Source organism: Osmerus eperlanus, chromosome 21, assembly GCF_963692335.1.
Source record: "Osmerus eperlanus chromosome 21, fOsmEpe2.1, whole genome shotgun sequence".
NCBI lineage: Eukaryota > Metazoa > Chordata > Actinopteri > Osmeriformes > Osmeridae > Osmerus > Osmerus eperlanus.
The window spans coordinates 10,908,380-10,922,385 of record NC_085038.1 but is presented as its reverse complement, the minus strand read 5'-3'; the positions used below and the strand labels follow the sequence as shown (position 1 = coordinate 10,922,385).

The 14,006-nt window shown below is 47.0% G+C and overlaps 2 protein-coding genes across 3 annotated transcripts; one reads left to right on the top strand and one right to left on the bottom strand.

Moving 5' to 3' along the window:
- Positions 1–710: 710 nt before the first annotated feature.
- Positions 711–2,547, bottom strand: pcnp (PEST proteolytic signal containing nuclear protein). 2 transcript variants are annotated; one of them, XM_062447738.1, is made up of 5 exons: positions 2,411–2,547; positions 1,678–1,904; positions 1,514–1,585; positions 1,384–1,439; positions 711–1,291 (listed from the first exon to the last, which is right to left on the bottom strand). In XM_062447738.1, exons 1-5 carry the CDS (start codon positions 2,454–2,456, stop codon positions 1,177–1,179), a joined length of 516 nt encoding a protein of 171 aa, XP_062303722.1. In that variant the 5' UTR covers positions 2,457–2,547; the 3' UTR covers positions 711–1,176. The 2 variants fall into 2 exon arrangements, with proteins under 2 accessions (XP_062303722.1, XP_062303723.1); XM_062447739.1 differs by having other exon boundaries at positions 1,678–1,901; positions 2,411–2,495.
- On the top strand, positions 2,475–13,846 carry gtf3c3 (general transcription factor IIIC, polypeptide 3). Its single transcript, XM_062447737.1, has 18 exons — positions 2,475–2,832; positions 3,001–3,091; positions 3,256–3,575; positions 3,743–3,866; positions 4,013–4,204; positions 4,322–4,487; positions 5,712–5,859; positions 6,065–6,191; positions 6,351–6,451; positions 6,532–6,703; positions 6,945–7,147; positions 9,973–10,074; positions 11,188–11,323; positions 11,633–11,858; positions 12,685–12,875; positions 12,979–13,103; positions 13,232–13,384; positions 13,469–13,846. The coding sequence occupies exons 1-18, from the start codon at positions 2,734–2,736 to the stop codon at positions 13,589–13,591; spliced, it is 2,799 nt and encodes a 932-aa protein (XP_062303721.1). The 5' UTR covers positions 2,475–2,733; the 3' UTR covers positions 13,592–13,846.
- Positions 13,847–14,006: the final 160 nt, after the last annotated feature.

Sequence of the window (14,006 nt, the reverse complement as noted above, 5' to 3'; positions counted from 1 at the left end):
TGTACGAGGGTCTGGTTAGGACCAGGCTAGGAGGAAATAGAGGAGGAAGCAAGAAAAGTCCTAATATGTGTGCACATTTTCTCTTTCCTCCTGGCACCCCCCTCTCTCATTACTGCCTTCCTTTCACCACCTCTGTGCTTCATGTCTCCTCTGTTTGCATGTGTGATGTCACTGTGTCCTTGTCCTTTGGTTTTAAGTTCACTGTGTGTTTGCCTCTGGGCTTTACTGCATATTATGTCTACTACCAAGATGTAACTGCTTTAACCCTCGTGCTGCCTTCGGGTCACATGACCCAAAGGTTCATAACGAACCATTGTTGTGTTTACCCGATTTTACCCAATACAAAAACAAATTAAAATAATTTTCTTTTAACCTTTGCAATGTGGGGGGTCTGAGACAGCCCAACGGTTAAAAGAATATGCTTCACTTTGTCTTTGTATGCGGTAAATCTGTCGCAATACGAAGGTGGGTCACAATGACTGATGGGTCAGAATGACCCGAAGATAACACAAGGGTTAATTTGCTTTTGAAATAAACTGAACTATATACAGATGCCTCCATATTGATGGTTACTTAGGGCTCCAGTGCAGTCCTCTACTGGCCTGACTGAACCACAACTCAATATACCTATGACAACAAAACAAATTACTACTGTTCTGAAATTGAGTTTCATCCATCTCCAGACAAGGATCATAAAAAAAAACAGGTCATCTCAGAATTGAATCAAAGTTTATTTTCCAACCAAGGTCCCTTTCGACAGGTGAGTTTTCAGGCACTGGGAAGACAGACAGGTGAAGAGGGGGGTTGTGGGCACACATGGTCAGGATTCTGGACTGAATATACAGACAGGCCGGTGATACACAGATGTAGATATCCCAGTCTAGCCCCTGAGACTCCAGCCATCAGAGTCTCACCAGGTCATGTTTTAACCCTGCCAACATACGTCTGGTATATCAACTGGACAAGATTATACCACACACACACACGTAAAAAAAAAAAAGAGAGAAGCGAGCGTGAAAACAAATTGTTACATATTTACATTTTTACACTGGTATCAAACAAAAAGGTTAACACACAAAACAGTGACCCGGCCGGCCCACTTTGATCCTAAAAAAATACGTCAGTCATTATCATCATCATCATCATCCAATCCGTTCCAGAGCTGGTGTTGCCAGTCTAGGATTGGTGGTCGGACTGGGTCTTCAGCTTTCTCTCCCAGAGCTTCTGGTGGTCGGAGAAGCCCTGTTTCCCCTTGTTGAAGGAGTTAGGACCTGCAGAGGTGGGGGTTTCTCTGGAGAAGAGGGAGGGTTAAGGGAGATAGTAAGAGTACGTGACAGAGAGTGAGGAGGTAAGAGACCATGAAAAAATAAATGGTCTGCTTACCTGCCGATGTTCTTCATCCTCATTTTCGCCTCTGGTGGCATCTCCTCTGGCTCACTCTGTGCAGGGTACAGTCTGGTTTAGTGTGTGTGTATTTGTGTGTGTGTGTATTTGTGTTCACATCATCACTCACATCATCATCCTCGTTGAAGACTGAAGACAGTGGTTTCTTAGCTGGAAGTGTGGGCACAGGTTCTTTGGGTTTCTGAAAGGAAAGGATCAGCCCTGCTTAGTAGTGCATTAGATTAGAGGGTCTAAGAAACCTGAGTCAATGCACTCACTCCAAATAATACTCACACTGGCACCAAGCTTAATGGAGATAGGGTTAGGCTTCTTGACCGGCTGGCTTATCAGGCCAAAGCCGATCTTGGCGACTTTTGGTGGCGCCGGCTGGTCTGTAGACGACCTCCCAGGACTCGGAGCATCATCCTGGGCCGATCGCTTCCCTCCACCCACCCCTCCTCCTCCAGTGCTGGAAGAGACAGGCTTAGTTTTCACTCTGCCTCCCTCCTCCTCGGGCCCTGCTGAGGCGAAACAACTTACCACGGTGAGCAACTGTTACCTTGGAAACCCGAGGGTGAGCTACAGTTACCTGGGTGACGAGGGGTTAGTCTGCTGGGGAGAGTCGTGCGAGGGGGGGGCGTGGGAGGGAACCTTCGTGCAAAATAGGCTTATGCCATAAGTTATGGTAACGACTGCTAATTAGCTACAGCAGCAGCCGGATTGCATTACAGTAGTTATATGTTTTGTCATCAGTGAGCAGGTCAGGGCAGGTTGGCATGGGTTAAACCCTGATTAAATAACTAGCTGAAGGAAAACCTGTCTCTGGCAAGCTTGTTTGTAACTAAACATAGCCTTAACTAACGTCTGCCAGCTAGCTAATAAATAGGCCGAAGACTACGCCATTACTAAACGAAATCAAGACACATGAAGACAAACATGAGCATATGAATCGTATTTTTTTCAAAGCGCGGCTCATTTAGCCGCAGACAGACAATAACACACTGTCTCTAAAATGTACTAATATCACCTCCATCGTCGGGGAACGTCTTAGTGTTGTGCTTATATTCCGCCATTACTTGCAGGGAGAGCTAAATCAAGGAGCATTTCCGTCGCACGGTGGACACGTCACAACACGTCGCCCATGTGATTGTTGTCAAAGTGTGTTTTTAGACTGATGGTTTACTGTATGAGCTGTACAAACTTTTGATCGTATAACGTGCGGTATCAGGCGCTCTCATAAAATGCTAGTTTTATACGATATATTTTCAAGGGACCGTTGTAGCTAGATAACAACGTCAGATTTAGCTTTAGCTGTACCAGATAACTGCTTCGGTTCCTGTCTAGCTAGTGATGTCGGCATTCAGCGCGGAGCTTATAGACTACCTAGAAGGCAAGATATCCTTCGAGGAGTTTGAAAAGCAGAGAGAGGAACGCAAAAACAAGGTCAAAGTAAGTGCACTTTGAGTTCAATTGAACCCTGGTGTGAGGTGAGTGCTAAAGGCTACAGTGATTATGCTTAGCATTATGGAAGGAAGCAGCTCCACACCAGACAGTGAATTCTCTCGCGTGGCTGACTGGCGATTACTTCTCTCTCTCCCCCAACCTCTCTTCCTCCAGGCCCCAGAGGCAAGCGACGAGGACGGTCCTGATGCCAGTCTCCCCGGAACCTCACACCAAAGCCCCAAGAGAGCCAGAAGGGCACCCACAGGTGAGCAGCGTCTCCCAGCCTCTGATCAGATACGGATCAGTCTGCATGGTTGACCTCTGCTAGTAGTTTGTAGCCGAGCAAGTGAGCCAATTTGATGCTGGAACCAACTTAAAATATCTCCTGTACCTCACGTCTTTCCAAATCTTTTGCCCTCTCTCCTCCAGGTGGGGCGGATGAGGGGGTCCGTCCGTCCGTCCAGCAGGCCTTTGACTCCATGCTAAGGGGGGCAGAAGAGCTGCAGTCTGAGGACGAGGAAGACGAGAACTATGAAGACGGCGATGATGAAGACTATGAAGTGGGCGAGGACGAGGATGAGGAGGGTGATGATGAGGAGAAGCGTAAGGAGGAGAGCAGTAGGAGACGGAAGGAGAGGAGGACAAAAGACAAAGGCGAAGACGATGAGGAGGGGGGCGAGGGTCCATCCGCTGGAGACGTGTTTGCCTTGGAGATGGAGCTCAACAGAGAGAACAAGAAGATGATGAAGGTGAGCTTGCTTATATGTGTGTGTCTGTGTGCGTGTGTGTGTCTGTCTGTGTCTGTGTGCGTGTGTCTGTGTGCGTGTGTGAGTGTTTCAGAGGAGCTTATGTGACTGTGTCTTTAGTTGATTAGCCGATGTACTCATCGTGTGTGTGTGTGGGCGCGGGCGCACAGGAGAGACGTCACCGCAGCAAGCTGCCCAGAGCTCTGAGGGGTCTGATGGGTGAGGCCAACATCCGTTACGCCCGTGGAGAGAAGGAGGACGCCATCCTCATGTGCATGGAGATCATCAGACAAGGTGAGCAGCACGGTTACAGACTGGGTGCGTTCCTGTGCCGGTCTTTCTGTGTATGTGTGTTTGTTTACAAGCCTGTCATTACAAGCCTGTCCACTCTCCCCCCCCCCCCCCCTTCTGCTCACCCCTCCCTATTAATTCCCCCCCAGCCCCCTTGGCTTACGAGCCCTTCTCCACCCTGGCTATGATCTACGAGGACGAGGGGGACATGGAGAAGTCCCTCCAGTTTGGCCTCATCGCCGCCCATCTCAACCCCAGTGACAGTGAGGAGTGGGTGAAGCTGGCGGACATGTCTCTGGAGCAGGGCAACGTCAAGCAGGCCATCATCTGCTACAGTAAAGGTCCGACCCCTGACCCCTTCAAAATGACCTTATCGCGCAGATTTGGCAGAAATCGATGTACTCTCTACCTCGTTGATGTACCCTGTCTCTCTCCTCGTTTCTCTCTTTCTCCGTCAGCAATCAAGCACGACCCCACCAACGTGCGCTACCTATGGGAGCGTTCCAGCCTCTACATGCAGCTGGGGGAGCACAGGCAGTGTATGGACGGTTACCGCCGTATCCTCTCTCTGCTGCCCCCTGCTGACGGACTCCATTTCATGCAGCTGTCCAGGGACATGGCCAAGTGAGCGCACACACACACACACACACACACACACACACACACACATCACCTGGTACAACACCAGAGGTGTAAAAAGTATTCACATTCATTACTCAAGTAGAAGTATAGATACTAGGGTTTAAAAAAACGTCTGTAGAAGTTTACGTATCAACTCAAACTTTTTACTCAAGTAAAGTGTAAAAGTACTGGTTTCAAAACGACTTGAAGTATAAAAGTAAAAGTAGTAATGTAAGGGGAAATGCCATTAAGGACAAAAGCTTAGGCCGTGCCACAGGGGCTATAATGCACTACCCCACCTCCCCCAAAAAACATTTTTCTAAAGGCCATAATGACTAATGTTGTATTGAAATGTTAATGTTGAAAAATTTGGGATGCACCTGTTTCCGACGCATTTATGCCCATTGAAAATGGACGCATTTTAGTACAATGCAAATACATTAAAGAACCATATACGTGTACTACTTAGCATTAACATGTGTTTCATGGAGCGGAAGATATGATGATAGTTGCCTATAAGTATTGTAATGGTGCAAAAAAATCAAACTTCAGAGGCATGTTATCAATAGCCTTTATTCAAATTAGACGGCGAGTTTTTGAAAGCCATTATCTCGTGGTACTTGGGTGCGCAGAGCTTGCAGCGCATTCGAAAGAAGTTGTTTTTGCATCCAACCATTTCGAAAAATTCTTCCAGGTACGGCCAGGGATGTCGAAGGGTTGGCTGGTCTTCCTGGCTACCAACCTCCTCGCTGGTGCTTGGTTGGGTCATTTCGCTCGAGTTCTCTTGAGTCTCTGCCACGGACATCTTTGTACTAGGCTACATACGTCTGCTATTTCCTTGCTGAAGTGTGACGTGATTTATGTCATGTGCAGGTGCGATGGATCGCGTACAACCCAATAGGGTGTTGTAATGGTATATGTTTATACTTCTCATCCAACCACAATCAAATTCACTCTATCGCGATTTATCTGGATAGTTTTTTTTTGTGTGTGTGTTTTTTTGAACGATAACAAGCCGGAATGAAAACAAGCCGAACTGAAATTGGAGTAACGAGGCTATTTTAAAAATGTAAGGAGTAGAAAGTACAGATAATGACATTTCTACTTAAGGGACACCTCTGTACAACGCGCACTGTAAAGAAGCCCCGTTGTGCACAAAACCAACGCACTCAAACAGATTAGGCGGTACATAAACTTGAAATTGTGTGTGTGTGTGTGTGTCTGTAGGAGCTACTATGAGAGCAGTGATCTGACCTCAGCCATCGGGGTGATAGAGGATTCTCTGGGCCGCCACCCAGAACTAGTCAATGATGAGATCATCAACATGGCCGCTGAGTTGTACATTGCCAACCACCAACATGGGAAGGCCCTGCAGGTGTGTGACTCAGTTCTCCTTAATAAGAGTCAGGCCTAAGAAAAGTCCTCCTACTCCAGTATCCATGTAATGATGACATTATAAAGATACAGCAGGAACGAATTGACCTTCCTCATCATCTACTCTATCTCCCTCGTGTGTGTGTGTGTGTGTGTGTGTGTGTGTGTGTGTGTGTGTGTGTGTGTGTGTGTGTGTGTGTGTGTAGGTTCTGATCCGGTTCTGTCACATAGTTCTGGTGAAAGAAGAACAGAAACAGGGTCCAGCAGAACAGGGGGAGGACCAGATGGAGACGGAGAAGGAGGAGGAGAAGAACGAGACGACGGAGGAGGAGGGTGAGAGAGAGAGCGAGAGAGAGCGAGAGAGAGCAGCTCCTCATGTGGCGTAGATAATGAAGAAGAGATCCCGATTATTGAATATGGTTACTCATTGACTTTGGTAACATCAAACCTTCACCCACACTTTCCACCTCCACCCCCACCTCCCATCCCTAGGGGAGGTGACAGACGTGCAGGTCCCAGACACGGTCCCAGTAGACATCAAGGTGAAGCTGATGGTGTGCCTCATCCACCAGCACGTCTACAAACCTCTGGAAGTGAGTAAGCCTTCTATCCGTCCTCTCTCTATCTCCCACTGAATACCTGCAGTGATCCTCTGGCGCCTGTGTGTGTCCAGGTGATGCTGTCCAGCCTGACGGACCAGAGCCCAGAGGAGCTGGGAGATCTGTACCTGGACGTGGCCGAGGCCTTCCTGGACCAGGGCCAGTACTCCTCGGCCCTGCCCCTCCTCTCTGCCCTCGTATGCTCCGACAAGTACAACCTGGCTGTGGTCTGGCTCCGGCACGCAGGTACCTGCCCTTTCTCACACACACACCTACACACGTGCACGCAAACACACGGACACCAACACATGTGGGTACACACACACGTGTAAGCAAACCTGTAAGCAAACCTGGATATATATATATATACATACACAGATACACACACAAACAAACAAACACACAGACAGGGTCACACACACACACACACACAGACAGGCACACATGTACCCAAGGCCCAACCCCCTCCCTCCCTCTCCCCCCCCAGAGTGTCTGAAGGCGCTGGGCCAGATGGAGGGCGCTGTGCAGAGCTACCTGAAGGTGGTGGAGATGGCTCCCCAGCACCTGGAGGCCAGGCTGTGCCTGTCCACCCTGCAGCAGCAGCTGGGCCGGCCCCTGAGGGCCCTGGAGGCCCTGCAGCCCATGTACGACCCAGAGACCCTGGCCCAGGACGCCGCCGCCGCGCAACAGGTGGGAGGTTTGGGCGGGGGGGGGGGGATATCAGTGTGTGTGTGTATTTGTGTGTGTTTCTGTTTGAAAATGTGTAACCCGTCTGTGTGGGTGTCATTGCTGCATCTGTCTTGTGTCTGTGTTTATTTGGTGTGTGTGTGTGTCTGTGTTTATTTGGTGTGTGTGTGTCTGTGTTTATTTGGTGTGTGTGTGTCTGTGTTTATTTGGTGTGTGTGTGTCTGTGTTTATTTGGTGTGTGTGTGTCTGTGTTTATTTGGTGTGTGTGTGTCTGTGTTTATTTGGTGTGTGTGTGTGTGTCTGTGTTTATTTGGTGTGTGTGTGTCTGCTTATTTGGTGTGTGTGTGTCTGTGTTTATTTGGTGTGTGTGTGTGTCTGTGTTTATTTGGTGTGTGTGTGTCTGTGTTTATTTGGTGTGTGTGTGTCTGTGTTTATTTGGTGTGTGTGTGTGTCTGTGTTTATTTGGTGTGTGTGTGTCTGTGTTTATTTGGTGTGTGTGTGTGTCTGTGTTTATTTGGTGTGTGTGTGTCCGTGTTTATTTGGTGTGTGTGTGTCTGTGTTTATTTGGTGTGTGTGTGTGTCTGTGTTTATTTGGTGTGTGTGTGTGTCTGTGTTTATTTGGTGTGTGTGTGTCTGTGTTTATTTGGTGTGTGTGTGTCCGTGTTTATTTGGTGTGTGTGTGTCTGTGTTTATTTGGTGTGTGTGTGTGTGTCTGTGTTTATTTGGTGTGTGTGTGTCTGTGCTTATTTGGTGTGTGTGTGTCTGTGTTTATTTGGTGTGTGTGTGTGTCTGTGTTTATTTGGTGTGTGTGTGTCTGTGTTTATTTGGTGTGTGTGTGTCTGTGTTTATTTGGTGTGTGTGTGTGTCTGTGTTTATTTGGTGTGTGTGTGTCTGTGTTTATTTGGTGTGTGTGTGTGTCTGTGTTTATTTGGTGTGTGTGTGTGTCTGTGTTTATTTGGTGTGTGTGTGTCCGTGTTTATTTGGTGTGTGTGTGTCTGTGTTTATTTTTTCTGTGTGTGTGTCTGTGTTTATTTGGTGTGTGTGTGTCCGTGTTTATTTGGTGTGTGTGTGTCTGTGTTTATTTGGTGTGTGTGTGTGTCCGTGTTTATTTGGTGTGTGTGTGTCTGTGTTTATTTGGTGTGTGTGTGTCTGTGTTTATTTGGTGTGTGTGTGTCTGTGTTTATTTGGTGTGTGTGTGTCCGTGTTTATTTGGTGTGTGTGTGTCTGTGTTTATTTGGTGTGTGTGTGTGTCTGTGTTTATTTGGTGTGTGTGTGTGTCTGTGTTTATTTGGTGTGTGTGTGTCTGTGTTTATTTGGTGTGTGTGTGTCTGTGTTTATTTGGTGTGTGTGTGTGTCCGTGTTTATTTGGTGTGTGTGTGTCTGTGTTTATTTGGTGTGTGTGTGTCTGTGTTTATTTGGTGTGTGTGTGTCTGTGTTTATTTGGTGTGTGTGTGTCCGTGTTTATTTGGTGTGTGTGTGTGTCTGTGTTTATTTGGTGTGTGTGTGTGTCTGTGTTTATTTGGTGTGTGTGTGTCTGTGTTTATTTGGTGTGTGTGTGTGTCTGTGTTTATTTGGTGTGTGTGTGTCTGTGTTTATTTGGTGTGTGTGTGTCTGTGTTTATTTGGTGTGTGTGTGTGTCTGTGTTTATTTGGTGTGTGTGTGTCTGTGTTTATTTGGTGTGTGTGTGTGTCTGTTTATTTGGTGTGTGTGTGTGTCTGTGTTTATTTGGTGTGTGTGTGTCCGTGTTTATTTGGTGTGTGTGTGTCTGTGTTTATTTTTTCTGTGTGTGTGTCTGTGTTTATTTGGTGTGTGTGTGTCCGTGTTTATTTGGTGTGTGTGTGTCTGTGTTTATTTGGTGTGTGTGTGTGTCCGTGTTTATTTGGTGTGTGTGTGTCTGTGTTTATTTGGTGTGTGTGTGTCTGTGTTTATTTGGTGTGTGTGTGTCTGTGTTTATTTGGTGTGTGTGTGTCTGTGTTTATTTGGTGTGTGTGTGTCTGTGTTTATTTGGTGTGTGTGTGTGTCTGTGTTTATTTGGTGTGTGTGTGTCTGTTTATTTGGTGTGTGTGTGTGTCTGTGTTTATTTGGTGTGTGTGTGTGTCTGTGTTTATTTGGTGTGTGTGTGTCCGTGTTTATTTGGTGTGTGTGTGTCTGTGTTTATTTTTTCTGTGTGTGTGTCTGTGTTTATTTGGTGTGTGTGTGTCCGTGTTTATTTGGTGTGTGTGTGTCTGTGTTTATTTGGTGTGTGTGTGTGTCCGTGTTTATTTGGTGTGTGTGTGTCTGTGTTTATTTGGTGTGTGTGTGTGTGTCTGTGTTTATTTGGTGTGTGTGTGTCTGTGTTTATTTGGTGTGTGTGTGTGTCCGTGTTTATTTGGTGTGTGTGTGTCTGTGTTTATTTGGTGTGTGTGTGTCCGTGTTTATTTGGTGTGTGTGTGTCTGTGTTTATTTGGTGTGTGTGTGTCTGTGTTTATTTGGTGTGTGTGTGTGTGTCTGTGTTTATTTGGTGTGTGTGTGTCTGTGTTTATTTGGTGTGTGTGTGTGTCCGTGTTTATTTGGTGTGTGTGTGTCTGTGTTTATTTGGTGTGTGTGTGTCCGTGTTTATTTGGTGTGTGTGTGTCTGTGTTTATTTGGTGTGTGTGTGTCTGTGTTTATTTGGTGTGTGTGTGTCTGTGTTTATTTGGTGTGTGTGTGTGTCTGTGTTTATTTGGTGTGTGTGTGTGTGTCTGTGTTTATTTGGTGTGTGTGTGTCTGTGTTTATTTGGTGTGTGTGTGTCTGTGTTTATTTGGTGTGTGTGTGTCTGTGTTTATTTGGTGTGTGTGTGTGTCACCAGGAGTTGAAGTTGCTGCTGCATCGCTCCACTCTGCTGCGGTCTCAGGGCCGGCTGGAGGACTACCTGGACACCATGCTCACCATGCTGGGAATGCTGCTTAAGGTCTCTCTACCACACACACACACAATATACACACTCACTCATATAAATACACATACATATATAATCACTCTCTCACACACACACACACACACACACACACACATATAGGCCAAACAACCCAAAATATGCCCCTTGATCTAATGGAAGATGGTTAAACTGGACAGTGTATTAATATTGAATACTTCTGGAATTGCAGTTATTTGACTCTTTGGGTTAAGTCAAAGCAAGACTGCTTTGACTTAACCCAAAGACCGGGGAGTCAGGTGGCTGAGCGGTGAGGGAAGCGGGCTAGTAATCCGAAGGTTGCCAGTTCGATTCCCGGTCATGCCAACTGATGTTGTGTCCTTGGGCAAGGCACTTCACCCTACTTGCCTCAGGGGAATGTCCCTGTACTTACTGTAAGTCGCTCTGGATAAGAGCGTCTGCTAAATGACTAAATGTAAATGTAAAGACTGGTTAAAGTAAAGTTAAATTTATATTTGATAACACCAAAATGAATGACATCAATTACAAGGCAAACATGTTATAAAATCGTACCTACTCTACCGTGATTATTGTAAATCGGAGAGAGAGTAAGAGGAGAGCAAGGAGAAGGAGAAGCCACACCTGAGGAGAAGAACCTCAGGAGGAGAAGAATCTAGAGAACAATGCTCCACAGTCCCTTTACACCCAACTATAAGAACAACCAATCAGACCACATATTGACCCTTGCTTATCAACAAACGGCGACCAACGCAACAGTTAGTCACACAATGAGGTCTGACAGCCATCATGCAAAAACAACTCCAGTCTCGAGCATAGGAGAGATGGAGAGAAGGCTACAGCCCAGCCTACACGCGTCATCTTCCCACACATGCATATACACTCTCTCACACATACTTGCACATGTAACACACTTACACACGTATACACAGTGTCACGCATGCGTACGCTCACACAATTTCTCACACGCTCACAACCACACGCATGAAACCCGCTCTCTGTAACACATATGTTATCCTGTCTCTGATTCATTCTTGTTCAGTATTCTTATTATAGTATACATTGTTCTCGTGTATGTGTTTATACCTGTGTGTGTGTGTGTGTGTGTACACGCCTGTGTGTGTATTCCAGGTGGCGATGACGCGCGCCGAGGTGTGTTTGAGAGCCACCAATGTGTCTGGGGTGAGACACCTTTGCCTGGTGAAGGCCACGAGCGACGAGGTGTTCGACATCGACGACCAGGAGGCAGCCTACCAGGATATTAGTGGTAGGACTGTGTATGTGTGTGTGTGTGTGTTTGTGTGTGTTTCTGCATCAGCTTACATTTACATTCAGTCATTTAGCAGACGCTCCTATCCAGAGCGACTTACAGTAAGTACAGGGACATTCCCCCGAGGCAAGTAGGGTGAAGTGCCTCAACGTCATTTTTTCACGGCCAGAAATCGGACCGGCAACCTTCTGATTACTAGCCCGATTCCCTAACCGCTCAGCCACCTGACTCCCTTACCTTCCTCTCAAACCTTTAGTAGGAAGGAACAAGTGTGAGCGTGTGCGTGCGTGCGTGTCTCTCCGGTAGGTAAGACCAGTGTGTTGTCGCGGGAGGACTGGTGGCAGCTGCTGGTGCAGAGTGTGTGCACGCTGTGCGAGGTGAAGCGCTACAAGGAGGCAGAGCTCCTGGTGGACTCCTCCCTCGAGTTCTACTCCTTCTACGACGTCAAGCCCAAGAGGAAGGAGCTGGAGGTGTTCGGCCTGTCGGCAGCCTTCCTGGACCACAACTACCGCAAGGCCTATAACTACATCAGGTGTGTGTGTGTGTGTGTGTGTGTGTGGGGGGGGGGTCCCCTCTTAATCTGGATGCTGGTGGGTTACTGTGGTCATGAAACAAAAGTTGTGTGTATAATGTGATTAAGACAAGAATGTGAGTGGTGTGGAACACATGGCCACTCCTGACTAGTTCTAGTAAGGAGACTAGGGTCTTTGTGGAAGAAAGACTAATCCCAGTGGTGGATGTGGAGAGCTAGTCAGGCTGCATAGCGTTCACTGTAATCCAGCTTCTCCCATTCACACCAAAGTGCATACACAATCTGCATTTGATTGTACGGTAAACCGAGTTTGGAAAATCGGAAAATGTTTCAGATCCTTGCATTAGTGTGTGTGAATTCAAGTGATTTCTTTAAACATCATAACCGCTAGAGATACAATAATGTGGCACAGTAATACATCGAAACAAGCTACCTCCGTATCTTTCATTTCCCTAGAAAAACAGATTTAGATGCTTTTAATGTGTAGGGTTAGGTGTGTATTTGCGAGTGTGTGTGTTTACATGTGTGTATTTACACGTGTGTGTATTTACATTTAGTCATTTAGCAGACGCTCTTATCCAGAGCGACAGTAAGTACAGGGACATTCTCCCAAGGAAAGTAAGGTGAAGTGCCTTGCCCAAGGACACAACTTCATTTTGCACGCCCGGGAATCGACCCGGAAACCTTCTGATTAATAGTCGGATTCCCTAACCGCTCAGCCATCTGACTCCTATCTGACACTATTTACGTGTGTGTGGGTATTTAAGTGTGTACGTGTACTTAAGTGTGTGTGTGTGTGTGTATTTACATGTGTATGTGTGTACAGACTGATGCTGATGGAAGACCTGGACCGGCCCCAGCTGTGGAACCTGTTTAACCAGGTGACCATCAACTCCCAGGACCTGCGTCATCACCGCTTCTGCCTGCGTCTGATGCTGAAGAACCCCGACAACCACGCCCTGTCAGTCCTCTGTGGACACAACGCCCTGGTGTCCGGAAGCTTCAAACACGCCCTGGGTGTGTACACGCCTCACACGCTGCACGACAAGCACACACACACACACAGACACTCAATATACACGGCTCTGTTCCTCAACGTTTTGTGTGTGTGTGTGTGTAGGTCAATATGTGCAGGCGTTCCGTGTGCGCCCAGAAGACCCTCTCTACAGCTTGTGTGTGGGCCTCACCTTCTTTCACATGGCTGCACAGAGGTTCACAGCTAAACGCCATCCGCTGGTGCTGCAGGTGTGTGTGTGTGTGTGTGTGTCTGTGTTCAGGGGTGTGTTTGTGTATGTGTCTAGGATTTTTGTGTGTTTAGAAGTTTGTGTTTGTGTGAAGTTTGTGTAATATGTGTGTGTGTGTGTGTGTGGCAGGGGTTCTCGTTCCTGTGGCGTTATGTTGAGCAGCGTGGACACTGCCAGGAAAGTATGTACAACCTGGGCAGAGCACTGCAGCAGATGGGGCTGGCACACCTGGCTCTACACTACTACCATCTGGCCCTGAGTCTCCCCCCGCCGCACCTGGAGGTACACACACCACACACACACACACACACACACACAACACACACACACAATGTCACGACTGACTCCTTCTCTCCTGACTTCCAGGGTATAGACGATGACCAGGTGGACCTCAGGAGAGAGATTGCGTTCAACCTGTCTCTCATATACCAGGCCAGTGGGAATGTGGACATGGCACGCTACCTCATACACACGCACTGTACTGTCTGAACACACACACACACATATCTCGGCCTTGTTTATGCTATAACTTGAATATTGGGGCCTGTGGTCCAGCGAGTTGTGTCAATCCCCCTCCTTTCCTCCTCTTTCCCTTTATACAGCTCACTAGGCCAAAATGCTTTATTTTTATACTTGGGCTTATAAGTGATTTAACAGAGGCTGTTAACATAAGTTGTGAAGTATGTTCAACTGTTTCTTTTAATTTATAGAAAAATAAAATGTGTGTTACGCCTCTTCCTTTTTATTGAGTGTGTGTGTGTTAATCTACTGTGATTAAGTGACGTCGTCGGCCGTGTGTGGAGTAGTTTCTTTGTGTTTCCTCTGGGATTGAGACAGTAGGATTTGCTTGATCCTCTCCCTCGGCCTCTGCCCGTTAACATCTTGCGCTCAGAGTCGCTCTACT

Excerpts from the sequence above, each read along its gene's own strand:
- pcnp (XM_062447738.1), bottom strand. The coding sequence starts at position 2,456 with ATGGCGGAATATAAGCACAACACTAAGACGTTCCCCGACGATGGAG. Across the intron at positions 1,905-2,410 it reads GACGTTCCCCGACGATGGAG|CAGGGCCCGAGGAGGAGGGA; the intron begins GTGATATTAGTA and ends GTTTCGCCTCAG. Across the intron at positions 1,586-1,677 it reads CCATTAAGCTTGGTGCCAGT|AAACCCAAAGAACCTGTGCC; the intron begins GTGAGTATTATT and ends CTTTCCTTTCAG.
- gtf3c3 (XM_062447737.1), top strand. The coding sequence starts at position 2,734 with ATGTCGGCATTCAGCGCGGAGCTTATAGACTACCTAGAAGGCAAGATA. Across the intron at positions 4,205-4,321 it reads CATCATCTGCTACAGTAAAG|CAATCAAGCACGACCCCACC; the intron begins GTCCGACCCCTG and ends TTTCTCCGTCAG. Across the intron at positions 13,385-13,468 it reads TCCCCCCGCCGCACCTGGAG|GGTATAGACGATGACCAGGT; the intron begins GTACACACACCA and ends CCTGACTTCCAG.